We start from the raw sequence: 24,593 nt of genomic DNA on the forward strand, positions 1-24,593 counted from the left end.
AGGTTTTTCTTCTGTTTAGCCAGCACTTCCTGACCCAACAAGCATAGCGATGGTTATGGTAGAATGCGGGCTAAATGTCTAATTCAGTTGACTCCCACTGAGCTGGTATCTTGATTTGGCTTTAATCATAATTTCAAACTGGGTTAGACAGTGGTAACTGAGATATTGCCAAATGTTGACGTTTTCACTTTAGAATGGATTTCTTATTAATACAGATTAAACGTTCCACTTCCCTAGACATTAGAACTTGCTAGAAACCCTGCAATGATGCAGGAAATGATGCGAAACCAAGACCGAGCCTTGAGCAACCTGGAAAGTATACCAGGTGGATACAATGCCTTGCGACGTATGTACACAGATATTCAGGAGCCAATGTTGAATGCAGCACAAGAACAGGTGAGAAAAGATTGCAAATGCCACTGAAAGTAAATATTTTTTAAAAATAAAAGCATGTAAATAATGTAAATTTCCAAATGTGTACTTAACAAAGTATTCCTTGAAGCTTGAAGTCACTATGCAGCCTCTTACTCTTGAGAGGAAAGATCTTTAAAAATTCTGTGTTGTTCTAAGCTTGAAGAAATACAGATATTGCTTTGTGTGTTTAATAAGCTATTTTAAAGTTAATGAATTTCTGTATTACTTAAGTTTGAATTCCTTTAATTCTTTGCCTTAAAATTATGAGGTCCAGGAAAATTTTTTTAAAGGTGTGTTTAGTAACTTGGAACCTAAGACGGGAAGAAAAAAAGCCTTTGAAGTTGGAAACCAGTATGCAAGATAAAATCTTACTGTGATCAAAATACCGGTGTAGCAGTAATGCTGCTTTCAAAAAGAAACATGATTTAATTTTTTTGGAGGTGCTAATATCTCTCAGTGTTGGCATCTTTTCAGAATATTTACAATGAATTACTGTAGGATGGTGAGTATAACTGATCAAGACCCTTCAACATTTATCTTTGTGTGTAATTTTGGAAAGGTAACTTGGTATTTATAGCAGACTTTAAAGCAGTTGACTTTCGTAGATGATACATGTTTGCTTTCCTTCCTCTGTAGTTTGGAGGTAACCCATTTGCTTCTTTAGTAAGCAATGCATCAACAGGAGGGGACAGTCAGCCATCTCGTACAGAAAACAGGGATCCCCTACCAAATCCCTGGGCTCCTCAGTCCAGCTTGCAGACTTCCACGACAACTACCAGCACCAGCGGTGACAGCGGTGGCAGTAGCAATTCTGGAAATAGCACCTCTGGCAGTATGGGACAGAGCTCAACTGTACCAAATTTGGGACCTGGACTAGGAGGTGTGTTTGTTATTGCAATTGTATATATTTGCACATACTTGGGAGTTTGCCGAAATGATTCCTTCATTAGAAAGAGAGTTTTTGATTCAAAGTTTTTATTGCTATTTACTTTCGTAGAACATTTTACTAGTATGAAAGTCCTCTGTAGAAAAACAAACATGAAAAGTAAACTAAGAGTGATAATAGTACTTGTGTATTGCCTTAAAATAACAGAAGTATTGAATCTCTAGATGAATGATAGTATTTTTCCTGTTTGGAGGCAAATGTGAAAACAGCTAATAATGTAGATACTTAGTGGGACTGCTTGTTGGATACAGCCTCTGTCTTAACTTCTAGGGTAGATTCATCTATGTAAGCAGAACCACATTGAGTGTATTTCAGGGACTAAAACTCTGAGAAACCAAGTGGTTATATTCTGGTTTTAGGTAGTCTTAATGCATCTGATGATAGTCAGGATGTCTACTAAAGTGGCCTTTTGCTTTTTTTTAAGCTGGTATGTTCAACACACCAGGAATGCAGAGCTTATTACAACAGATAACAGAAAACCCACAACTTATGCAGAATATGTTGTCTGCACCCTATATGAGAAGCATGATGCAGTCATTAAGCCAGAATCCTGATCTTGCAGTACAGGTAAATGCATTTGGTGTAGTAATGTATTGTGTGCATTGAAGTAAAAAAAAAAAAAAAAAAAAAGCTAAATCTATGATACAGTTACACTTTCTCTTGTGCCAACATCTCAACAATTGTCTGTAGTGAATGGCCCAGTTTTTAATGCTAAGGCCTAACTCACTGAGATTATTACCTGCCTACATTTAAAAATTTGTTGCAGTGAGCTTCTTCAGTTTGTAGTTGGACATTGTGCTAGGCATTCTTCTAAAATAACTTGTAAGTTTGTGTATGTTCTGTACAGCACTAAACTTGTGACCCAGCATAAGAACCAGTTAGACAAACCAAATGGCTTTGATTATAAATTAAGGTAGAGCTGCCAGTAAATAAATACCCGCACTAGCCTGGGAGGAGGGAAGTGAAGGGAGGCGAGTTGGTGCCATATCTAGGTGTTACTCTGGTTTTAACTTCTCTTTTGTGACCCATGCTCAGTGTAAAAGTACAGAAGCTGTTTTATGAATGGTGTTGTAGAAGTGCTTTCAAATTTTAGTTAAAGCAGTAATATCCAAAGTCAAATCCCAAACTAAGATTAAAAAAAAAGTTATATTTTCTGCATTAAATACTCACTTGGAAAATATCCCTGACTTCAGGTGATGTTTACAGTGAACCTATCACTTAAATCTGTAGTGGAGGCTGAGCAGAAAAGAATTTTCTTGTAATATAAATGAGGCTGTCTTGGCAAGTATCAGGCAATTCATTCACTTAAAAGATAAAGAAAACTTCCAAACAATAACAAAACAACAATAAAAACCCAAAACAAACAAAAAACCCCAACAAAACAAAAAAAACCCTGCAGTATGTTCAGGCTGGTGGTTCATAACAAGTTTTGGCCAAAGGAGTAGATGATTATTATTCTTTAAGGTTATTTTCATAGACTATTACCGTGTAAGTAGTTGTCTTAAAACCCCCTGTGGTTTTTACTGCTTGATCTTTGAAGTTAAATATTTTTGTCCCATAGATGATGTTGAATAATCCTTTATTTGCTGGAAATCCTCAACTTCAGGAACAAATGAGACAACAACTTCCTACTTTCCTTCAGCAAGTAAGATGAGACACTAGCTGTTAATAAATGTCTGCGAGTCAATGAGCAATATTTTCAATAAATTGGTGTCTGTCTTTGATTTGGCTAAAAGCTAGATTCTGTAATATGCTCTCATTAGCTTTAGACACCAACTTAGATTGCCCCTTGATAATTAATTTTTGCTTAATGTCTCCATCCCTTTCATAAGTTAAGCCTGACTTTTAGTGGATATTTTTGTCTGTGGCTAGCACAACCACTTAGATTTGCTCTTGCTTCTTTGTTTAGAAGGAATAATTGTTTTTACTGCACACCAGCCAGAGAACACTGGTTTGCGACATGATTTGTTTCACAAATTAAAAACATTAGTACTTTTCCCACTACTAGAATAAAGTTTCACCGTGCTTTTCTTGTACTTCTTCAAACCTGCCTTAAGTATTTGGGTGAAGAGATCTTACAGCATGGCTTGAAAGACCCAAGTCATTAGCTAATTCAAAAGAAGTGGGTTCTGAAGTTTTTTGTCTGTAAAGGTTGCCCTACCACCATCTTTCCCTCTTAACAACATTGTGCTTGCAGCCCAGGTATATGCTTGATATTAGCTGTCACAGTGTGTAGCAGTACTGTGTTCCCTAAATAAGAGCAAGGAAGATTTTGTTGTTGTTGTTAGGAATTGAAAACTTAATCCAGTGCCAGTGTATGAGTTCCATCATTAGGCAGTCTTTGCAAATCAGAGTAAGTGTGCGTTGCCAGATCTGCCTGCACACAGACAGTTTTAGGAGTAGAATAATTAACACATACATGAATTACAGTAGCAAGTTCAGTGTTTAGTAGAAACTGTTTTAAACTGTTTCAACCACGTGAAAGGCTATAGTATTTCATAATGCCATTGCTTTGTGATGACTCAGTAGCATCTGAAGAGTTAGTACCACATGTATGTTTTGAAATCTGTGAATAAATGGCAATTAATGAAGGCACAGTAGGTGTAATTTCTACTTCCGTTGAGTACCTCCTTCTGTCAATATCACCATGGGGTTTGTCTGCACAGCTAATTCTGTTGTATTCATTACGTTAGGTCAGATGATCAGCATCTTTAGCAGGTGAAGTAAAGTGGACAAGCATATGGGTATTCTCAGAATGTTGACAATATTGCAGCTCATAATTCCTTCCTTGTCTACTGGCATTTATATTATGGGATCGGATGGCAGAAACCATGGAATGTTCCTCTGCATAATGGAAGGCATCTTTTGCAATAAAGGGCAATTGCCCAGCAGAACTAGAGTAGCTCACAGATAAACTTTCCCATCTTCAGCTTTTATACAAGTCTTAACAAGAATTGCTGCTACTTAACAGCTGGAATTAATATCATTAGTAGAGACAAGATCCAGGTTACGTAAGTGCTCTGAGAATTGTTGGGCCGCCATTTCTGTAAAACAACTCCAAATATCAGACAGTAAGTTGTGATTTAAATATTTTCTTAAAGTAATTGCAACAGCTTTCTTTGGAGAACACAAAATGTTTTCCTCTTTAAAATTTGGGTAAACTTTCCCAGCTATATATTTAGTTATTCTCTGACTTTAAGCTATCAGGAAGATAAAAATCCAGGAGAAGAATGGAGAATATTAACAACTTGCTGTGCATAAGTCTTGTTTTGCACCCATATTCCAGATCAGAGTTCTTCATGTCCTATTTTGCAGTTCTGCTCTGCACCAGAGGAAGTTTGACCTTAATGTATGCATTTCTATGTGAATCAAAAATGTTTTTGCAGCAGAAGGAATTTGGTTTAGTTGCCAAGTGACAGCTGCTAAGATTAATAAGCCTGTCTGCTGTTTGAAGTAGGTCTGGCTACCAAGACTGTGTCACTTGTAACTGAAACACATTATTTTTCACTTACCTGTGGCATCTCTAAGCAGAGGTGAGCATAAGCCATTAGTTTTGGTTTTGTATCTAAAATAGTCAGGTTTCTGGACATTTAATTTCAAAAATGAAAAGGATTTGCCTTTTAAATTATCTGTGGATGTGAAAGCCAGTTTTTAATTGAAGTCACGCTAGAATGAGAGCCCTTGAATATTATGCATTTGCTTGCTAGCATCTTTTGTGGTGTGTTAGTTTGCATTTCTCTAGGCTGTGAGAGCACTACAGATATGAAGACATGCACAAATAGTCATGCTCAAACTGCTGTGGTCTGAATTTAGCTAGGAAAAAGAAATACTGTATAACTTTCTTAGATATCTATTGGTCAAGTTTCATTGTGTTCAGTGTTGCTTACCACTAGTATGATATAGGAAGCTAATTCTAGCATGATGTTGGACTAATACAGTCCCATGGCTTTGAAAAATGAAGTCTGCACTTCTCATCTGAAAGGCTTTGTCCACATGTAGAGAGTTCATTGATCACCTCCTATGAAAGTTTTCTCAAAAAACAAAAAATACCTGAAGGATTTCATGTAAATATTCAAATATAAAGTTGAAAAACAAGTTCTGAAATTATGTCAGACTCTGTAAAACATCTAATGATAAAGATTAACTTTGAACAACTGCATATGATTAAGAGTTTTTCTCCTTTTCTTAGATGCAGAATCCTGACACGTTATCAGCTATGTCAAACCCTAGAGCAATGCAGGCTTTGCTACAGATTCAGCAGGGCCTGCAGACACTAGCGACAGAAGCACCAGGGCTTATACCAGGGTAAGAATCAGTCTTATAAATTCAGACAAGAACTTTTCTCCTGTGTTACGTTGTTCATTCTTTTTAAATGTAGAGATTTACCCAGTTTTTGGTAAAGACAACTCCTCCTGCCTTTTTTAGTTTAACTAAACTTGTTTTAGAATTTGTCACATTTTTTGCCTGCCCTGCACTTCTAAACAGTGATGACTCTGGTCTTTGTCTTAGTACTTTACTTAAATTGTCATTCCCTCTTTGACAGGATTTTTTACTCAGTAATTAAATAAATGAGAAGAGACAAGCTAGTGTTTATTATTCAAGTGGTGTATTTCTTTTTCTGTCATTTATGCAGATTTAATCCTGGTTTAGGTGGACTGGGAAGCACTGGAGCTCCTACAGAGTCTGTACCTAGTTCTGTTCCCAGTGAAAATACGAATCCAGCATCAGGAACTGCAGAACCTAGTCACCAGCAGTTTGTCCAGCAGATGTTGCAGGCACTTGCTGGTGCAAATGCTCAGGTAAAGTCCATCACTATATTCTGGATTCTTTTTTTAATTCTTACTTTATTTTTTCATTATAAACCACTAGATAGGAGGATCGTAATTGAGGGGAGAGTTCCCTGGATGCTTCTGGTCAAAGGAGAGCAGAGGAGGCTTAAAAATGGTGTTGCAGTTGTGCAAGTAAATGCTGGAAAAACATCAAATTTGAGTAAATGTGTCCTCTGAACAGTTGATTTTTATACACTCATCTTCATACCTTTGAATGTTTGGAAAGATTGAGGCAAATTGAGGTGATAAGGTTCACTGGCAAGTGAAGTGTGGGCTCAGGCAAGGGAAAAGCTTAAGCATGTTGAACACCATGACCTCTGTGTTTTTTGTCTGTATTGCTGGCTATTACTCCCTAGCTGTGACTTAGCCTCTGTCCCACACTTTGGAATAGCCACACTCTGGTTATTTGGAGCTTGAATTTGTTGTATGGCTTCACTGACATCCTGCAGGTCAGACTGCAGTGCATTTTGTTAACATACTGAGTGCGATTAAGGGTTTCCAGAGAGCTCCCAAAGTCAAGCAAAGGTAGCAGCTTTGCCAGTAGTTGTAGGGTGGCGAGCAAGAGTGGCTTTAAAGGAGACATGCTGTTAACTCTCAAGAGTACTGTGTGAAAGAGTACCCTTACACTGTGGTACGTACCCAGTGTAATGGCAGGCTGCTGGCCAAAGGGGCAGTCCTACTTTTTCCTCCTCTGTTGCCCCAGGGTGAGTTAGTTCAGCTTGCTGATCTGATGGACTTTTTTCTCATCTAACCACGAGAAAGTGTTGGTGGGTGTCACTGTAGGAAACCATATTCTCATACATTTTCACTTATTGTGCTGTCAAATCTTACACCACCAAGTCAACATTCTGTTTAGTTTTGCTTGGGGGAAGCAGGTAGAGGGCAGTTCTTAAATTTCAGGCTACATCTTTACATTGTATTGGTTTGGAACCATATGCAGACTTCAAATACTGGTAGTAGTTTTTTGATGTATGAAACTGTTGAATTAGAAGAAAAGGAAAATTAGCAGTAGCTGCACAAGTTTTCTGTTGGTATGGAAATTGACTCATTGATTTCAAGAAGTGACTTCTCGGTATTACTCCAGCATATTATTTTCCTATAATTGTTCTGATTCAAAATTGCCTCTGAAGTGAAGATCGTACCACTGAAATCATGCAGAATTTTGCCATGAGTTTGTGTGAGCAGGATCATCCCATAAAGCACAGCTGTCAGATTGCCTTAGACTGAAGCTTTCTAACAATTAGAATTTTGGTAATTTTAGTCAACAAATACTTGGAGCATTAAAGAAGAGGTGATTTTTATGTCAAGGGGAAAAAAAAAAAGCCTGTGTGGTCACCATTGCTGACAGTGACATCATTATAATCCTTGCTGTTCCACATTACTAGGTTGAACTCTGTTTCATTTTTAAACGATACCTAAAGATGCATATCTTCAAGAAACTGTTCCTGGGACATAAATTTACCCAATTTAATTTTAATCCTTTTCTTATCAAACAGGCAGCTTTTCCTGTAGTTCAAGAATGTCATGTAAGTGTAGATAACTCTTAAAATTTGAAGCTGCTCTGACTTGTTGAAAAAATAATTCAATTGTGAATTGAATTTATGTCATAGTATAGTTTTAGGATCTTGAGAAAGATGTAGTCAGAAATCAGTAAAGACAGGGAGTGATGCAGAACCAACTATGTTTAAATCCTGTACTTTGCTAAATGTGTGTTATGCTTTTATAGCTTGAAATTTTGTTCTTAGCAGTTACAAAATCCAGAAGTTAGATTTCAGCAACAACTGGAGCAGCTGAGTGCAATGGGTTTTCTGAACCGTGAAGCAAACTTACAAGCGCTAATAGCAACAGGAGGAGACATCAATGCAGCTATTGAAAGGCTGCTTGGCTCTCAGCCTTCATAGCAGTGTTTCTTTAAATTGAAAAAAATGTAATTTATTTTTGATAACAGCTCTTAAATCTTTAAAATATTCGCTTTATTTCATCCTGACTCTTGGGATTGTCTTGTTATAACTAAAATCGGTCTGATGCATTTTAAGGTGAAGTGCAGTAGTTTTCTTGAAACAGTGGGAATCAATGCATTTTCACTCTGTTGCATGCATCACACTTATTTTGTTCTGCATTATTTGTGATTTTTTTGGAAACAGTATCAGCTTTCACAGTTGGGTGAACAGGTTTTGTCTGACCTTCAACTGTCCAATTTATTTACTACTTAAACATCAGCCTTCAGTAGTAATTTATGTAGAATACAAATTAAAAAAGAAACAAATTAATTGAATTGAAGCTACAATTTGTGGGTACCAATACAGCTTATTGTGATTTTTGGCATGTATTTTTTTTTGCTAGCAAAATGCTGTGAGATTTATACCACTTGAGTAATCTACCATTTTTTGCTTTGATTTGTATAAAGTATAAACACAATATATACAATGGAGACAACTCATTTCTAGAGATTTACACATTGCAATAGAATGAGATTGTAAGTAATGCAAAAAAGCCAAGGAAGAAAAAAAAAGGCGTAAGATGTGTCTTTGGTGTAGAATCTTTCAGCATCTTTGGTAACCATCTCAGCAAAAATGCTTAAGCAAGTTCAGTTAAAATATACTAGAATTACTGTTCTGGTTATCTCTCTTTACATCTAACTGTACAGAAACTTGCATTGTAACATTGTCTGAATATTCACAAAGACTAACTGTAAATTACCTTTATCATTGTGCAAATTAAAGGGCCGCTGCCTTGTGCTCTGGAACTGCTTCTAAGGCTTTTTGGCTTGTTCCATTGAGATTCTAACATGTATTCTGATTTCTAATTGGAAACATTACTTTCATTCATGGTCATGTGATATTCTAATTACTTTTAACCACCATGTAAAAAATACTGTATATCTTTTGAGTTTCTATTGGTAGTTAACTTCTCTTGTGCACAGGTAATAAATGAATTAAAAAATCTTTAAGCATCTTGTCTCAGTGTGTTTGCAGTTGATGATTACCTAGAATTCAAGATGACTGATCAGCTTAAGAGTTGGCATTTAAGTGTATGCTCTGGGAACATTCGCCAGCTCTGGGCTAAAGATTAGTCAACAACTCTTGGAGTGTGAGGTGGAGGGAAGAGAGTAAGAGGCATGTGATGTTGAAGACTACTAGCTTAGATAATAAAGTGGGGGTAGCAGAATAAAAGATGCTACTGTGTATGTTACTGAATACCATCTGGTTTTTATTGGTCTTCTGCGTCACTTGTGAACATGCTCACTGAATTCCTGTATTGCTTTTAAACACTTGCTTTGAACAGTCTTTTTCTTTTCATGGTACAAGTATTAAATTCAGTCTGCTCTAAAAATCGTTGCTTGCAAATGGTGAAAAATTACCTGGTTTAACTCAAAAGTTGTTGATCAGTTTGATTGAAGCAAAATTATAATGCAATATAAAGGAAGTTGAACACACTTCAGTGAAGTTTTACAAACTTTTGGCAAAGCCATGTATGCAGTTTTGTTGGCAGTAACTGCATTGTATTCTTATCATAGAAGAGGAGTTTCACTCACTGTCCAGTAATCTTGTCTCTTACTTTGCCAGTAAGTAAATTAATCAAATACTGGTGATGCATGGTACTGGGAAAAGTTCAAGAAATAGATGCAGGATCATGGAGTGTTAAATAAACAGAAATAAATTAAAATAGACTCTGTTGGTAAGATGTATTTAATATAATCAAAACCTTTTAAAAGACCTACAGTTTGTGTGCAAAATTATTATTACTTTTATTTCTTAGCCAGTGATCAGGCCCATCATCATGCCTTCACAATGACTTCTGTTGGGTGGGTAGCTTTCATTTTCCTGAGTACAAGGCTGTGATGGGGAAATGATAGATAGCAAGTAATTCTTGTAGAATAATCACTACCTTTTTACAGTTGTTTTCACAATGACTATTTATTAGGATCTTTAAAGTAATTAATTTGACATGACTTTACAGTGTGCCTTACGGGGACCTTGCTTTAAAGTAAGACCCAACATCCAAACCTGCTACTTTCCAATGGAAGGGTGAGGGTGAGGTGGGGAAGGGAGGAAGTTTTACCAAGCTTTACGAAGACCCTAAAACAATGAATCTAACAAGAATGTTGTCTCAGGGTAAGTGTTCATGCAGTTCACCTATGTAAGTATTTCAGTTGCACATTACAAAGTAAGAGACACTACATTTGAAGTCAAATTTTATCGCAATTCAACAAGAGGTGAAGTTTGACCTAAATTTTACAATGAGCCCTTGGGCAAAGTTTCCTTCCTGAGGTACAATTGATATTTATCAGGAACTATGGTCAACTAGTAACAACAGGTACTAAGTTTCTTGTAAGTAGTGGTAAAACACTGAGCCATCTTTTGCATAGGAGGAATTTAATTTTGTCAGAAAACACAGTAAGAAGAAGAAGGTTTATCAGATGGGTAGACTTTTTATTACATCTTTAACAATAAAAGAAAGATCACACTTATTTGTTTAATAGCATATTACAATGTTCCTGTTTGCGCCCCCCACCCTCATACTCGTTGCCCCCTTTCCTGTCCCTCTTTGAAATTCTTCCTTTGGAAGCACCATCCACCTCTTCTTTCAGAAGCAATCTTATAGTTAACTCTGACCATTTTGATAACTTGTATTTGGAAACTGCTGCTTGCATCTTGGACCAGAAGAAGGGCAAATGTGCCTGAAGCTTGTCCCTTTATTTTCCTACTTTCTTCTTTTCCCCTACATTGGACCAAATGATCCGATAGGATTGTCTACAAAACTGCCTTGCCTGATCATCAAACAACTGCTAGAGAAAGTAACTGCTGCAAAAAGAAAAAAAGCTGAAAATCATGGTAGTGTGAACTGACAGATGCCACTTACAAGATTTAAAATGCGCACGTTCAGATCAAACACTGTTACAGTACTAGTGGGAATGTGGCAGCAAGGTGACTAGTTTTGTAAAGGACGTGGTCTGTCTAATGCTTTTCTTGGTTCAGCGCCTGTGTAATAAAATAACCGCCTCAATTTAGAGCTGAGTTGGCAGGCAGCTGGGTCTGTTCTTTGCCTGCGTAGATAACCTGTGCAATTTAAGAAAACTTTACCCTTCCTGTGTTCAATGTATGAATGGATACTGCTATTGGGCTCTGATATTTCATTTTTATTTCTTCATTATACTATTGCAAAATGCTTATGCTGTAGTAGGTACAGTATTTACACAGCATGTTACAAACTGAGCTTAGCACGCATTCTTGAGGAGGTGTAGTGCATGTGCCTTCCGTGGATAACTTGTGCTCATGGCAGAGGCGGGGAAAAGCAATTTCTAACTTCACGTTTCCTCCTTAGTTTTTGCTGCCTTTGCTAAATGTATTTCAAAATAATGGACAGAAAACTTGCGTCCAAATAACCTGAGGTAAATATAAATAACCTGCCCAACTCACCTGAATCACAACTAACTTGAATACATCATCCCTAATACAGTGTTAAGTTCATTTAAATAAAAAAAAAAAAAGGGAAGTAAATGAAATGTTATAGGATTGTGTTTGGGCAGGTAAATGAAACTTAGGTACAGGGATTGTTCTGCAATCTTTTCCTTCCACTGTACACATGCACAGCATCACTAAAATCAGAGAGCGGTTGTATGTGGATAGCATTTGAATGAATGACACCTTCATCTTTAATTTGTGATGCACAGGATGTAAGTGAACAGAAGTAATGCTTTGTTGTCTTTCAGAATAGCAGGTAACAGGCTACTGAACTGCTTAAGTTGACAACAGCCTTCTATACAGCATCTGGAACTGTCTCAAATTGTGAAGGTGCCGTCCCCAGATAGCCCTGCGAAATGCAAGTTCAGTATTTGTGCGTTCCTGCCGCCGCATGTGAACAGGCCGGCAGAAACCAAGCAGGCTTTCCCCGTAGAGGGGAAAAGCCAACCACTCTTGCAAGCCCATGTGGATTTAGCATTGTAAAGTTCAGAGATGTGGCACTGTGGCAAAAAGTTTAAGAAACAGTAAATTGCAACAGCTGTCTCCAGCTAAGTACACAAACCTGGTTCTGTGTTGGGGAAAATAAACATCAGATGGAGCTAATGAAAAGTTTCCCAAGAGTCTTGCAACCTTTGTTTTGTAAATAAAAAGCAAGCAGGAGGAGTCTAGAGGGAAAGCATCTGTAAGAAGTTGCATTCCTGAAGATTTCACCCGTGCTTTTCAGTGAAAGTAATGGCTTCCTGGTTTCTACTTGCTTGTTGAGAGGGGCAGGTTCTGCAACTTTTTTGGCTGTATCTGTCCTCTGAGATGGAGCAAGGTAGAGGCAAACTCCCTCCTCTTCTGAGATTCTGAGAGAGAAAGGCAGATGCTCGGCATTGTCTTTGGATCAGCATTCTGAAAAAAAAGGGTGTGTGTTTAACATCTTGTGTTCATCCATGTACTGCCAGTGGCCCTTTTTTGGAAATGGGAGGTTCTCATGAATGCTAGGGCTGCAAAATATGACTAGCTTTAGGTCATGTTAATGTGGAGGCTAGAATAGCGAAGGTGCAGAGGTGTCTTCTTTTAATGGAAGGATGTAAGTGTGAATTACAACCTTCAAGCACAGCTAATTAGGACGTAACAGACTAAAGTACTGAAGTCCAGTCATGAAAACTGCACGTGTCATTCACAAGAATAATGACATTTTAATTTAAATGGTCACATTGTTGTCCTTTCAGCGTCATTTGAACTGTGGAAATACTTTGTTTTGCTTTAAGTAAAAGCAAAAGGCAAATATATTAGAAACTTAAGGAAAGGAAATATTCCTTTTATTGGAGCAAAGAGTGAGAAACACCTGGATCTGATCTGAAGAAGATGAACTGCTTGTAAGAACATACTATTTTGTTTAGAAAAGACTTCTAAAACCCAAGGTGCTTACATAGACTTCCGTAAGACAGAATGGTTTTTAAGTGTCGAGTACAATTTTTTGTTAGTGCCGGACACTCTGTAAGCATGTTATAAATGCTGACAAGCAGATCTGAAAATCAGAGTCTAGGGTTTTTGGCACTCACCCTTGAAAATCTTGCCCAATGGGTTTGTTTGGTTTTTTTATTTGAAGGTCTGATCATCTGTTTGTGACAGGATGCAGCTGCTTTCCCATTGCTGTACAGTGACCTGATCTAGCTTTATTGTGTCTGAAAAAAGTGAGCATAAATCTGTACTTAATAATGGGTATATTAGAAAAGCTCTTTGTTTGTAAAAAGGTGTATTGGGAAAATATGAAGACTTCATTAAAAGCAGAGGTACCACAAGAGGGTGCCATTTCTTTGATTTTGATAGCTACTAAACTTGGTTTTACAGTTCTGGCGAGTCACTTGGTCTGAAGAGGTGCCTAGTGTCTGAAATCTGAGGGTGTTAAGAATCAGCCAGACACACCTGTCTCTTGCACTTAACTTTGCCTCTGAGTCGTAAGCTTGCACCTTGGCTCTCAGAATAAACAGGCTCTGAATTGAGAGCAAGCATTTCTTCTTGTGCTGCTACAGTGTACAGCAGCAGACTAAAACTGGTAACTGCCTGGTATTCTCCCTCCGGGTCACCAACAAACAGGAAAAAACCACTCCTGGGTGGGTGTGTTAATGTCTGCAATCCCAAATCTGTATCTAAAAATGACTGCTTTCAGTCAGATAATGCCCATTTATTGCACTGATCTAAGCACAGTAGTTTATCTAGTAAACCACAAAGCCCTTACTACTCATACAGAATGAGAACCAAGACAAACGTTTTTCAACTAGTTATCCAGGTAAAAATTACACCAAAGATGCTTTGAAACATGAGTTTTGCTTCTAAAGGAGTTCATCCATCATCCTAGAAATAAAAAAAATGGCATGACACACTAAAAATAATCCATGTGCAACAGCACGTGCGGATGACTCCATTCAGATGTAACTTTAATCTTTCTTACAGAAACTATCTGCAGTTTTCATTAAGCTAAAAAGGCACCTCTTGTGTAACAAGGCATAAAGAAAATATAAAAAAAAACCACTTCGACAATAAAAAAGGATTTTAACCTTAAATTCTGTGAGTTAGGTAACTGATGGGATGTTTGGAATTTTCTGATCACAAAAAATGTGAAAAATGTGTATTAGAAATAGTTTGATCTTAAGATTTAAAGCAGTTGTATGAACACCTCTCCATTAAGCCTATATTGGACTGGACATTGGCTGAGGTGGCAGACTAAAGCACACCAGAGAAGGGAAGTGAAGGAGAAGGTCCAACTGTGAAAAAGTAAGTTAGTTTTTCTCACAGACAGAAACATGTCTCAATGTTATATTCAGTATCTCAGATCACTGGTTGACTCACTCTCCACTGCACTTCAATGGGTACGCTTTGTACGTGAAAGATGCGAGTTCAGAGCCAATACGATGCCACTTATACTTTATTTCTAAAGCTTTCCATACAATTATATTTTGTATATTGTCTCACCACCACTACCTCTTTTCTCACGTTTTTCAGCTTGGTGTTCAATGCATACACTAAGAGTTCACAAAAGCTCTCATGAAGTCACCAGTGCCCTGGTGAGGTTACCAAGGACACAAACACAGAAGCGACAACTTGTTGAAAATCTGGCAGTGAGACAGTGGTAGTGTCAGGCGCGGAACTTCGTAATGCGTGTTCCTGCCTTTTATACTTCTAGAAAAAGAAATATATTGTTTCTAACAAGGCTGTAAATTATTTCATTGCTTAACAGCAGATGTGCCCATCTCCATGTTTGAGGAAGTAAAAATGAAAATGAAAAAATTAAATTGTGTGTGACCCTTGGCAGGATTTTCAAAAGCAGGTTCTTCCTAAAATGGGGGGGTTTAACTTCGTATGGTGAAGTTTTAAATGTTTGCAGTTTTTGAAAATTTCATCTTGTATGTCTTTCAGAGAGCCATGATAAAAATACCAACAGTAGTAAACCATTTTTTAACATTGCAATCCATTTAATTATCAGGGAAAATAAGTTGTTTTGATTTAATAATAAATTTCACAATTAAAATGCTGTTTCATACCCATGATATCCTTAAGGGAATTTCTGTATGTGTAATTCAGTAACTTACTCCAGAAAAGCCTCACCCTGAAAAACAGCGCGCTCAATCTCCAGCACTATTTCAGGGAGCGATTTTTCTAGACTGACAGTAATAAAGTTTTCTGGTGCACTAGGAGGCTCCAGAGTATCAAACTGAGACTTGAGAAGTTCAGGTGGCATAAAATGTCCTCTCCTCTTCTCCAGGCGGGCAGCAATGACGTCTATAGGCCCATCCAAATGAACAAAGAGGATCTTCAGTGCTGCTTTTTCTCCTGGTTGCTCTGGCTGGTTGCTTTCAATTGCAGATGTTCCACTAACTAATATGCGCCTATACATCTTCTTCAGTGCAGAACAGGCCAGAATTGCATTTTGTTTAGATGAGTCTTCTCTATCAAAAAGAAAAAAAAAAAAACATCCACATGTGGTATAACAAAATGGCTCGTTAGTTCTGCTGAACAAGGAAGACAAGCCCTGGATCCCTGCAGAGGACAGCCTTGGGAGTAGTGGCATTTTTCTGTCATTTTGACAGGATTTTGAAACCAAATTTCCAATACAGGTAAAGGTGTGATTTGAACGTGAGGTCAGGCCAGCCAGCCTCCTGGTAAAATCTCAGTCTTGGGGACCTTCTTTATTAGCCACCGTTCTTTCCTAAATTCAATTCAATTCTAGCACAAGGAAGTGTCACGATCATTTCCGTAATTGCTGAGAACAGCAGCAACTGAATATCCATACAAACTCCATTCATTATCTATAAAATTACTGTACTAGTCTGTCTAGAGAATCATAGAATCGTTAAGGTTGGAAAAGACCCTTAAGATCATCGAGTCCAACCGTTAACCTAGTACTGCCAAGTCCACCACTAAACCATGTCCCTAAGCACCACATCTACCCGTCTTTTAAATAGCTCCAGGGATGGGGGCTCAACCACTTCCCTGGGCAGCCTGTTCCAGTGCTTGACTACCCTTTCAATGAAGAAATTTTTCCTAATAGCTAACCTAAACCTCCCCTGGCGCAGCTTGAGGCCATTTCCTCTTGTCCTATCACTTGTTACTTGGGAGAAGAGACCAAACCCCACCTCACTACAACCTCCTTTCAGGTAGTTGTAGAGAGCAATAAGGTCTCCCCTCAGCCTCCTCTTCTCCAGACTAAACAACCCCAGCTCCCTCAGCCGCTCCTCATAAGACTTGTGCTCTAGACCCTTCACCAGCTTCGTTGCCCTTCTTTGGACACGCTCCAGCACCTCCATGTCCTTCTTGTAGTGAGGGGCCCAAAACTGAACACAGTACTCGAGGTGTGGCCTCACCAGTGCTGAGTACAGGAGGACGATCACTTCCCTGGTCCTGCTGGCCACACTATTCCTGATACAAGCCAGGACGCTAGTGGCCTTCTTGGCCACCTGGGCACACTGCTGGCTCATGTTCAGGTGGCTGTCTACCAACACCCCCAGCTCCTTTTCCGCCAGGCAGCTCTCCAGCCACTCCTCCCCCAGCCTGTAGCATTGCATGGGGTTGTTGTGACCCAAGTGCAGGACCCGGCACTGAGCCTTGTTGAATCTCATGCAGTTGGCCCCAGCCCATCAGTCCAGCCTGTCCAGGTCCCTCTGTAGGGCCTTCCTACCCTCCAGCAGATCAACACCCCTGCACAACTTGGTGTCGTCTGCAAACTTACTGAGGGTGCACTCGATCCCCTCATCCAGATCGTCAATAAAGATATTAAACAGGACTGGCCCCAGTACTGAGCCCTGGGGAACACCACTCGTGACCGGCCGCCAACTGGATTTGACTCCATTCACCACCACTCTCTGGGCTCGGCCGTCCAGCCAGTTTTTAACCCAGTGTACAGTGCACCCATCCAAGCCGTGAGCAGCCAGCTTCTCCAGGAGAATGCTGTGGGAGACAGTGTCAAAGGCCTTACTAAAGTCCAGGTAGACAACATCCACAACCTTCCCCTCATCCACTAAGCGGGTCACCTTGTCATAGAAGGAGACCAGGTTAGTGAAACAGGATCTCCCTTTCATAAACCCATGCTGGCTGGGCCTGAACTCCTGATTGTCCCGCACTTGCTGTGTAATGGCACTCAAGATGACCTGCTCCATGACCTTCCCCGGCACCGAGGTCAGGCTGACAGGCCTGTAGTTCCCCAAAGAGTAAGAAAGTAAGTGGCTGCTGAGCAGTACACAGCTCTGTTCTTAAATACATATGGAGGTATACTTCCAACACCTGTTTTCACCATCTGAGATTTAACTAATGTTACATTTTATGTTTCCTGTAACCATACTCATGGGCAGCACCACATATATGCCCACTTCAAGTTAAGCATGGGATTGGATGCAGGTAAATTAATGCCTTGCACATGTATTTTTTACTGGCAAGGTTTCTTAAAATAAAGCAAGCATTAAACTGTGGGTGTGTCTGTTCCACCAAAAAGCAAATCCAGAATTAGTTGTCTCTATGAAGAGTGACTGAAATGTCTGCCTAAGAAAAGACATTCTGTAATCAAATTAAAATTAGGTATAAACCTATTTAAAAATCATGCTATGTTCATCAGATTTTGTTTCACAGGAAAATAAGAACTTACAATACCTACCATTATCACCTAGGTAAGCCAATGCCAGCCTCAGCTACTTATAAGTACTAGTAATTAAACATTGGCATTAGGCTCTTTTAAAGTATACTTGATTTTGCAAAGCTTCTGGAGCTAAGCAGTGGCCTTGTGCTAGCATGTAACATAAAGCAATGGATCCAGCATAACAATCCAGATATAGACAAATTTCTCAGTGAATTAACGCACGATCCAATGAGGTACGCTCACCTTATGTGCACAAGCAAGCAACAGCCACTGTGTAAAGCCAGGCTGACCAGTCCCTGCTCTCCCAGCCTTTCCTCATTTGGGAGATGCTCCAGTCTCTTCATCATCTACATGTCCCTTCGATGGATGCTCTCCAGTATGCCTATGCCTCTCTAGTAACGGGGAGCCCAGAACTGGAGACAGTACTCCAGCTGCGGCCTCACCAGTGCTGAGGAGAGGAGAAGGATCGCCTCTCTTGACCTGCTGCCAATACTTTGTCTAACGCAGCCCGGGATATCACTGGCCTGCTTTGCCAGAAGAGCACATTGCTGGCTCATGTTCAACTTGCGTGTCTACCAAGGCCACCCCCAGGTCCTTATCTGCAAAGCTGCTTTCCAGCTGGGTGCCCCCCAGCTAGGGGTCTGTACTGGTGCCTGGGGTTGTTCCTCCCCAGTGGCAGGACTTTGCACTTCTTAAACTGCATAAGGCTCCTGTCAGCCCATTTCTACAGCCTGTCAAGGTCCCTCTGGATCAGCTGCTCCTCCCAGTTTGGCGACATCTGCAAACTTGCTGAAGGAACACTCTACCCCATCATCCGGATGATTAATGAAGATGTTAAACAGGATGGGACCCAGCATTGACCCCTGGGGTACACTGCTAGTTACTGGCCTGCAGCTAGACTTCGTGCCACGGATGACCACCCTCTGGGCCTGGCTGTTCAGCCAGTTTTCAGTCCACCTCCCTGTCTGTTCATCCAGTCGATACTTCCATCAGTTTCCGTATGAGGATCCTATGGCAGATGGTGTCAAGCAAACTTGACACTGTATCTTACTCAAACTAACAATATTTTACAAAATTTTATCCTACTGTCATTATCGGCGTATTTTGTGGTTATATCCTTTGTGAGTAGCTAATATCAGGCTGATTACTGAACTGGGTCCTTGAAATTATTTTTACATAGACGGTAGGAAAACAACTACCATTGGCAGCAATTTTCGCAGTGCTATTATTCGGGGATTATCTCACGCTCAGCAATTATTATGACACCTTAGATTAGTGAAAATAGAATGGCTTTACTACCTGCAGAATGTTTTTACACTACTACATACATTTCTGCTTTGGAATGCAATGGGGAGAATACTTGTGGTACTTTTTTCGTCTTTAGCCCAAACTCCTTAAAGCTAGATGTTCTCTTACCTCCTCAGTATATCATGCAATGCACAAAGCCAGGGAATCCTGTCCTAGAAAGAAAACAAGTTAGTTCGCAATTAAGAAATTGATTCGAAACAACTGCTTCTAACATCTACAGCATTTGACTAGAGATTAAAATTAGCATTAAACTGTATAGCAAGTTCTGTTTTGACACTCTTTCTTCGTAATGTAGATTTGCTACCACTGCCTGAAGGCTAACAAGAAGTGCTAGGCATATTGTCAATAAGATGTTTTTAGTGGAATAGTACTTTTTATATTACAGATACCTACAAATATCCGGTGGAAGTAATATGTATTTATGTGTCACGTGCACCTTGTAAACCTTTGAAGGACAGTCAGCTTCTCTCGCTTCTATTATACAATTCAAATGTACAGCCTGAATTGTTATTTCTTTTTCCTTATATCTTGGCACACACACACACTGCTTTGGATCAAAGTTGAGGTTTTCAGGAACAGCAGATCTAAATTTAGTTATCTGCAATAACTTAATTATGTCATTTTTATGTCAGTAGCAATCACCAATAAATGTAATCATAGCCACAATTTTGCTCAGTAGCTACGCAAACACAATGTGAGTGATTGATCAGCTTCTCATTATAATCGTATTTAAAATTTTAAGCTCCCACAAACTTTTGTCATACCTATTGAACACTAAACAATTGCTCCCATTTCATCTTTCAATGCTGTTACTGCCAAGTGAGCAGAACAAATGATAACGTGGACAAGTAAATGCAACATTTTTTTGTTATTGTCATTACAGAATAACTTCCCACTAGCATTCAAGAACACCCTCACAATTCTGCAGCTCTGTTGTTTCAGAAGAGATGCTTCCCTCTTGCTGGGTACCATACACCAATGGTTTAGTCATTCACTTGTGCAATGCTGCTTTAGATGACATACTGGCTTATATGGACTTCCAAGAGAAACATTGTTTTTAACAAGAATCTAATATATTTTTTTCAGTCTATACAGAGAGCTTTGAAGAACTCCCTAGTTCAGCTTTATGTTTCTAGAGATTTCCGAGAAAAAGTTCAAGAGGTGTCATCTCATAACTTTTCCAATTTACCCGAGTCTCTGAATTTGTAAGTATTGTGAAACTAAACTTGATCATTTTTATCTGTTTAGGCTGAAGAACAGGCTGAAGGGAAGGAAGCACATTTTAAGTAGGAGCATACAAAATAGAAGACTGTGGAGTAATCACTGCAGTAACTGAAAGTGATGCAATGTACTTCAGTAGAAACATTCGTCTGTCTTCATGTATTTAACTCACAGCAGCAGCATGTAATTTAAAGCTGCAATTATGTATATTGATGTAGAGGGAGAGATTTCTGACAAATCCTGAATCGGCATCAAACCCCTTGCGAGCTACCAAGCACACTTTGATAAACTATTTTTTTACACGGAATCCTTTGTAACACAAAAAGTCTCCTCCTCTTACCAACTGCAGACCTACAAATCCAGCCTACGCTTATGCTCAGCCTAGTCTCCGTGAAGCACCACCTACTTTAACACGACCTGCCCGAGGTCACAAAGGTAAACGTGTCGATGACTGTTCTCTCAGGGTTTATACAAGGTACCTCATCATTTAGTGGTATCCCTTCTGCCATCTTCCTTTTATTCTCTGGAGAATGATAATCGTCTGCATCGTAGAATTTCCATCCCAGCTAAGAAAAAAAAAAAAAAAAAGTAAAATTGTGGATCATTCAGCCAAACCAGGTGAGCTAATAAGGATCCCAGAGTTTACAAAGACGACACCTAAGAAATTACAGGCCTCTTACACCACAGTATGAATCACCGTTTATGTCACGATGATGAGCAAAAACTACAGAGCTCAGCGGCAGCTCAGGCGCCACAGCACCCCCCCAGCGCCGGGGCAGGCCCCCGCGGGCTGGCGGCAGCCGCCCAAACCCCGCCCGGGGGCCCCGCAGGCCGCGCCGCGGGGGTGACGCGCTGGGCGGAGGCCGCCCGCCCGCCCGCCCGCCCGCCCGCCCGCCGCCGGGGGCAGCCCTACCTTCGCTGCCAGCCGCGACCCCACCGTGGTCCTGCAGGGAAGCATAAAGAGTCGGTGACGGCCGCCCCGGGCAAGGGGCGGGGACCCCGCACAGGCGGGCTCCAGCAGCCTCCGGCAACGCCGAGCCGGAGCCCCCCGCCCGGGGCAGCCGCCCGAGCCCCGGCGCCGCCCCGCTCCGCCCCGCCGCCCCTCCGGGACCTACTTCCCCGAGCCGCTCACGCCCATCACCACCACCAGCACCATGGCCAGCCCGGCCCGGCCCCGCCGCTCTGCCCGCTCCGCTCGGCGCTGCTCCTCTCCTCTCCTCTCCCCTCCCTCCCGCCGCCCCGGCCCGGCCCGGGCCCCTGCGCGGCGAGGCGGGAGGGGCGCCCGGCGGCGGGGAGGGCCGGCCCCGGGGCGGCCGCGGCGGGGAAAGCGCCTCCTCCCGCCCCGGCGCCGCTGCCCCGCCCGGCGCCCCGGCAGCCTCTGCCCGTTCCCGCCTGCGGTGCCCGCCTGTCGTGGGCTCCGCGCTCTTTTCCCGCGGTTGCCCCTTGTGCTGAAGTGACCCCACCTTCCCCCAAACCCTTGCTGTCTGTAGCTTTTCTCTCTGGGCGGGCGCGTCTTTCCCAGGGCCGCCCAGCGCGGTGTTCCCCGTTTGCAGCCTCCGTAACACGCGCGAATTAATAGAAATAGTAATCTCTGCCATGCGTGTTAAAGCGTGCGGTAATGCCTGTTGGACACTGTTCTACCCTTCGCTCATACAGGTCTGCCTTTAAAATTTAATTAACCCATTAGCCATGCCGTGGCTAACTCTGTTTTAGTATGTTTTTGAGGATTAAGTCATACTCTCTGGTGAGACCCCCCCTGGGAGCACTGCATCCAGCTCTGGGGTCCCCAGAACAGGAAGGACATGGACCTGTTGGAGAGGGTCCAGAGGAGGGCCACAAAAATGATCAGAGGGATGGAACAGCTCTGCTATGAGGAAAGGCTGAAAGAGCTGGGGTTGTTCAGCCTGGAGAAGAGAAGGCTGCGGGGAGACCTTATTGCGCTCTTTTGATACTTAAAGGGGGCTTATAAGAAAGATGGGGACAGACTTTTTAGCAGGGCCAATAGCGATAGGACAAGGAATGATGCTTTTAAACTAAAAATTCAGACCAGATATAAGGAAGACATTTTTTACAATGAGGGTGGTGAAACACTGGAACGGGTTGCCCAGAGAGGTGGTAGATGCCCCATCCCTGGAAACATTCAAGGACAGGCTGGATGGGGCTCTGAGCAACCTGATCTAGTTGAAGATGTCCCTGCCCATTGCAGGGGGCGTTGGACTTTAAAGGTCCCTTCCATCCCAAAGCATTCTATGATTCTTGCTATTAGCATGTATGTATGTCTGACCTAGCAACATTTTTGCTCTTTAAGGATCAAATGCAGTGGTGCTGCTGACCAGCACTGATGGAGTTCTTCTGTGTAGGGGAGCAGCATTTGCAGTGCCTGGGGGAGCTGCTCCACCTGGGGGCTTTGGGAGCACATGGGGTGTGCCCTGCTTTCCCATCAGGCAAGGAGAAGACCACTGCTGTTTGTAGAACGTTTATTTTGAAATCCAACCAAGAAAATTCATGGCGTTCATGCTGTGTGTTTTGTTTGTTTTCAGCTTCCTCTCTTAAAATTCATCTTTGCAGGATCTCATTGTATCCTAGGTGGAGAAATTGCTGCCTACAGCTAATGCTGCAAAGAGGAGTGCAGTACAGTAGTAGCTGGAAATACGAGAAATTGCAGCACGTACAAAAGACTCGGGTGACGATCTCTTCATGGGAAAGGTTGCAGTCTAAATAGAGAATAAGGATGACAAGAATGTGCAAGTGGAGCAATGTGGGTTTTTTTTCCTTTTTGCAAGTGGTGTAGTAGGTCTGTGTCTCAGGTGGAGGTGCGGAGGGAACGGTACTTCTTGAGAGAGACGACGTAGAGAGCGGCAGGGGAATAGGCACGCCTGATGGGTGTGCGATGTCCCAGACCTGCGGCTCACACTCCTGACTGATGGCCTGTGCATGCACAGCAACTGATGTACTGTAGACACTGTGTTTGTTACTCTTGCACTGACTATGTGTGCCATACGTGGGTGGCAAAGTTGCTTTGCCCATACGTGCTGGGCATGGCAGGGATTTAAAGAGTTAGGCAGATTGGTGTGAACTGACACTTCAACTAAACAACCAAATGTCTGGAAATTCCAGTCCAAGGTCTGTATATTCTACTTACACACTATTTGCAGGTGGAAAAAGAGGTAACAGTCAATTGAGCTTAGATGTCTCGTAACGCTACCAGAGGGGAGGGCTAGCAGGTAGAGTAGGTAGCCTGACACTAGGGCGTTGGGAAGGGAAGAAGTGTCCATGAAAAAATGGCAACCCTGGTTGGACACCAAGGATGATTATATCATACTGAACGTTTCACTGTAGCTGTGGGAGTCAGCTGCTAATGCCTTGGAGGCCACAGTTACCCATGTGGAGTAGTACATAGTAAGTATGTTCTTTAGGTTACAGGTACGGAGTTGTTCCAGAATAGGCAGTAGTGCTAATTCTAAATATATGGATGTAATGGTTCTTGTACAGTCATGAGTCTTTGACATAATATGATAGATATATCCATGTTTAAAAAACCCTGGATTTTAAAAATCATGGTGTTTTTATAGTATCTTCTCAAAATTGCTGTTATATGGATTTTGAAATGGTGTACCTTGCTTACTTATCCATGGCTTCATGCTTCTGCGTGAGAAATTGTGGTCTGAAATAATAAAAGAGGTCTTAAATGAACATGTTATTAACAATACTGATCCATCCAGTTAGTTTTAACTCTTTCCTTCTACAATTCACCTTCTGGTTTCCCTGCTAGCATAGGGATAGGTAGAAGAGTATTTTTCTTTTTCTTTAATTAAAAAAAAAAATAGTTTAATGGGCACTGCCATAACAAAAAACATGTATTGAAATTTGAAAATTTGATTTTATGGGAAAATATCTCCCTGTTTTCGTTATATACATTGGATTTTCTCTTTGTTTTTTTCCTGTAAGGAAAAGCTATCTAGGTGATTGCAAAATGAATAAGTTCATTACACTGGACAGAAAAAAAAACCCAAAAAACAAAAACCAAAACACAACCCCAAAACTTTATTTATATAAGAGATCTGATAGTGGTGGTGATTCTTAATGAAATCAATTAAATTTGTTTCTTCTTTACTAGTATTTTAACTTATCTCCTCCTTTGAAGGAATAAACTTATTAAATGTGTATCAGTTAAGTAGATCATATCACTAGTTTCTCAAATAGAAGTGCTTCTCCAAAATGAAGAAGATTGAGTTAATCCTAGTTTCTGAAGCGGAAAGGGGTAATGTGACCTTATATGAATCAAACCTCAGAAG

The 24,593-nt window shown here is 40.8% G+C and overlaps 2 protein-coding genes across 11 annotated transcripts in view; one reads left to right on the forward strand and one right to left on the reverse strand.

Moving 5' to 3' along the window:
• Positions 1-20,382, forward strand: part of UBQLN1 (ubiquilin 1) — a 39,609-nt gene extending 19,227 nt beyond the window's left edge. For 2 of the 7 annotated variants that reach the window (XM_087741251.1, XM_087741258.1), the window contains 7 exons: positions 238-396; positions 1,051-1,294; positions 1,785-1,927; positions 2,922-3,005; positions 5,550-5,665; positions 5,994-6,159; positions 7,935-9,134. In XM_087741251.1, the coding sequence (XP_087597377.1) occupies positions 238-396; positions 1,051-1,294; positions 1,785-1,927; positions 2,922-3,005; positions 5,550-5,665; positions 5,994-6,159; positions 7,935-8,090 (1,068 nt within the window). In that variant the 3' untranslated portion in view covers positions 8,091-9,134. Of the gene's footprint in view, positions 1-237; positions 397-1,050; positions 1,295-1,784; positions 1,928-2,921; positions 3,006-5,549; positions 5,666-5,993; positions 6,160-7,915; positions 9,135-20,325 lie in introns of those variants that run through there. The other 5 variants (XM_087741257.1, XM_087741252.1, XM_087741255.1 and 2 more) reach the window with 5 other exon arrangements.
• IDNK (IDNK gluconokinase) lies at positions 14,551-24,116 on the reverse strand. Of its 4 annotated transcripts, none has more exons than XM_087741261.1 (5): positions 21,414-21,584; positions 21,212-21,242; positions 20,778-20,864; positions 19,186-19,229; positions 14,551-15,589 (listed from the first exon to the last, which is right to left on the reverse strand). In XM_087741261.1, the coding sequence occupies exons 1-5, from the start codon at positions 21,452-21,454 to the stop codon at positions 15,229-15,231; spliced, it is 564 nt and encodes a 187-aa protein (XP_087597387.1). In that variant the 5' UTR covers positions 21,455-21,584; the 3' UTR covers positions 14,551-15,228. The 4 variants fall into 4 exon arrangements, 3 of the variants coding, with proteins under 3 accessions (XP_087597387.1, XP_087597385.1, XP_087597386.1); XR_015700910.1 differs by having other exon boundaries at positions 15,497-15,589; positions 19,186-19,224; positions 21,414-24,116; XM_087741259.1 differs by lacking the exon at positions 21,212-21,242 and having other exon boundaries at positions 21,414-23,979.
• Between the last annotated feature and the right edge of the window lie 477 nt (positions 24,117-24,593).

This window comes from Nipponia nippon, unplaced genomic scaffold (assembly GCF_047370975.1).
Source record: "Nipponia nippon isolate SJK-2023a ecotype South Korea unplaced genomic scaffold, ASM4737097v1 scaffold_8, whole genome shotgun sequence".
Lineage (NCBI taxonomy): Eukaryota > Metazoa > Chordata > Aves > Pelecaniformes > Threskiornithidae > Nipponia > Nipponia nippon.

Excerpts from the sequence above, each read along its gene's own strand:
- IDNK (XM_087741259.1), bottom strand. The coding sequence starts at position 21,896 with ATGGCAGAGATTACTATTTCTATTAATTCGCGCGTGTTACGGAGGCTG. Across the intron at positions 20,865-21,413 it reads GGCGTGAGCGGCTCGGGGAA|CTGGGATGGAAATTCTACGA; the intron begins GTAGGTCCCGGA and ends TTTTTTTCTTAG. Across the intron at positions 19,230-20,777 it reads GGATACCACTAAATGATGAG|GACAGGATTCCCTGGCTTTG; the intron begins GTACCTTGTATA and ends TTTTCTTTCTAG.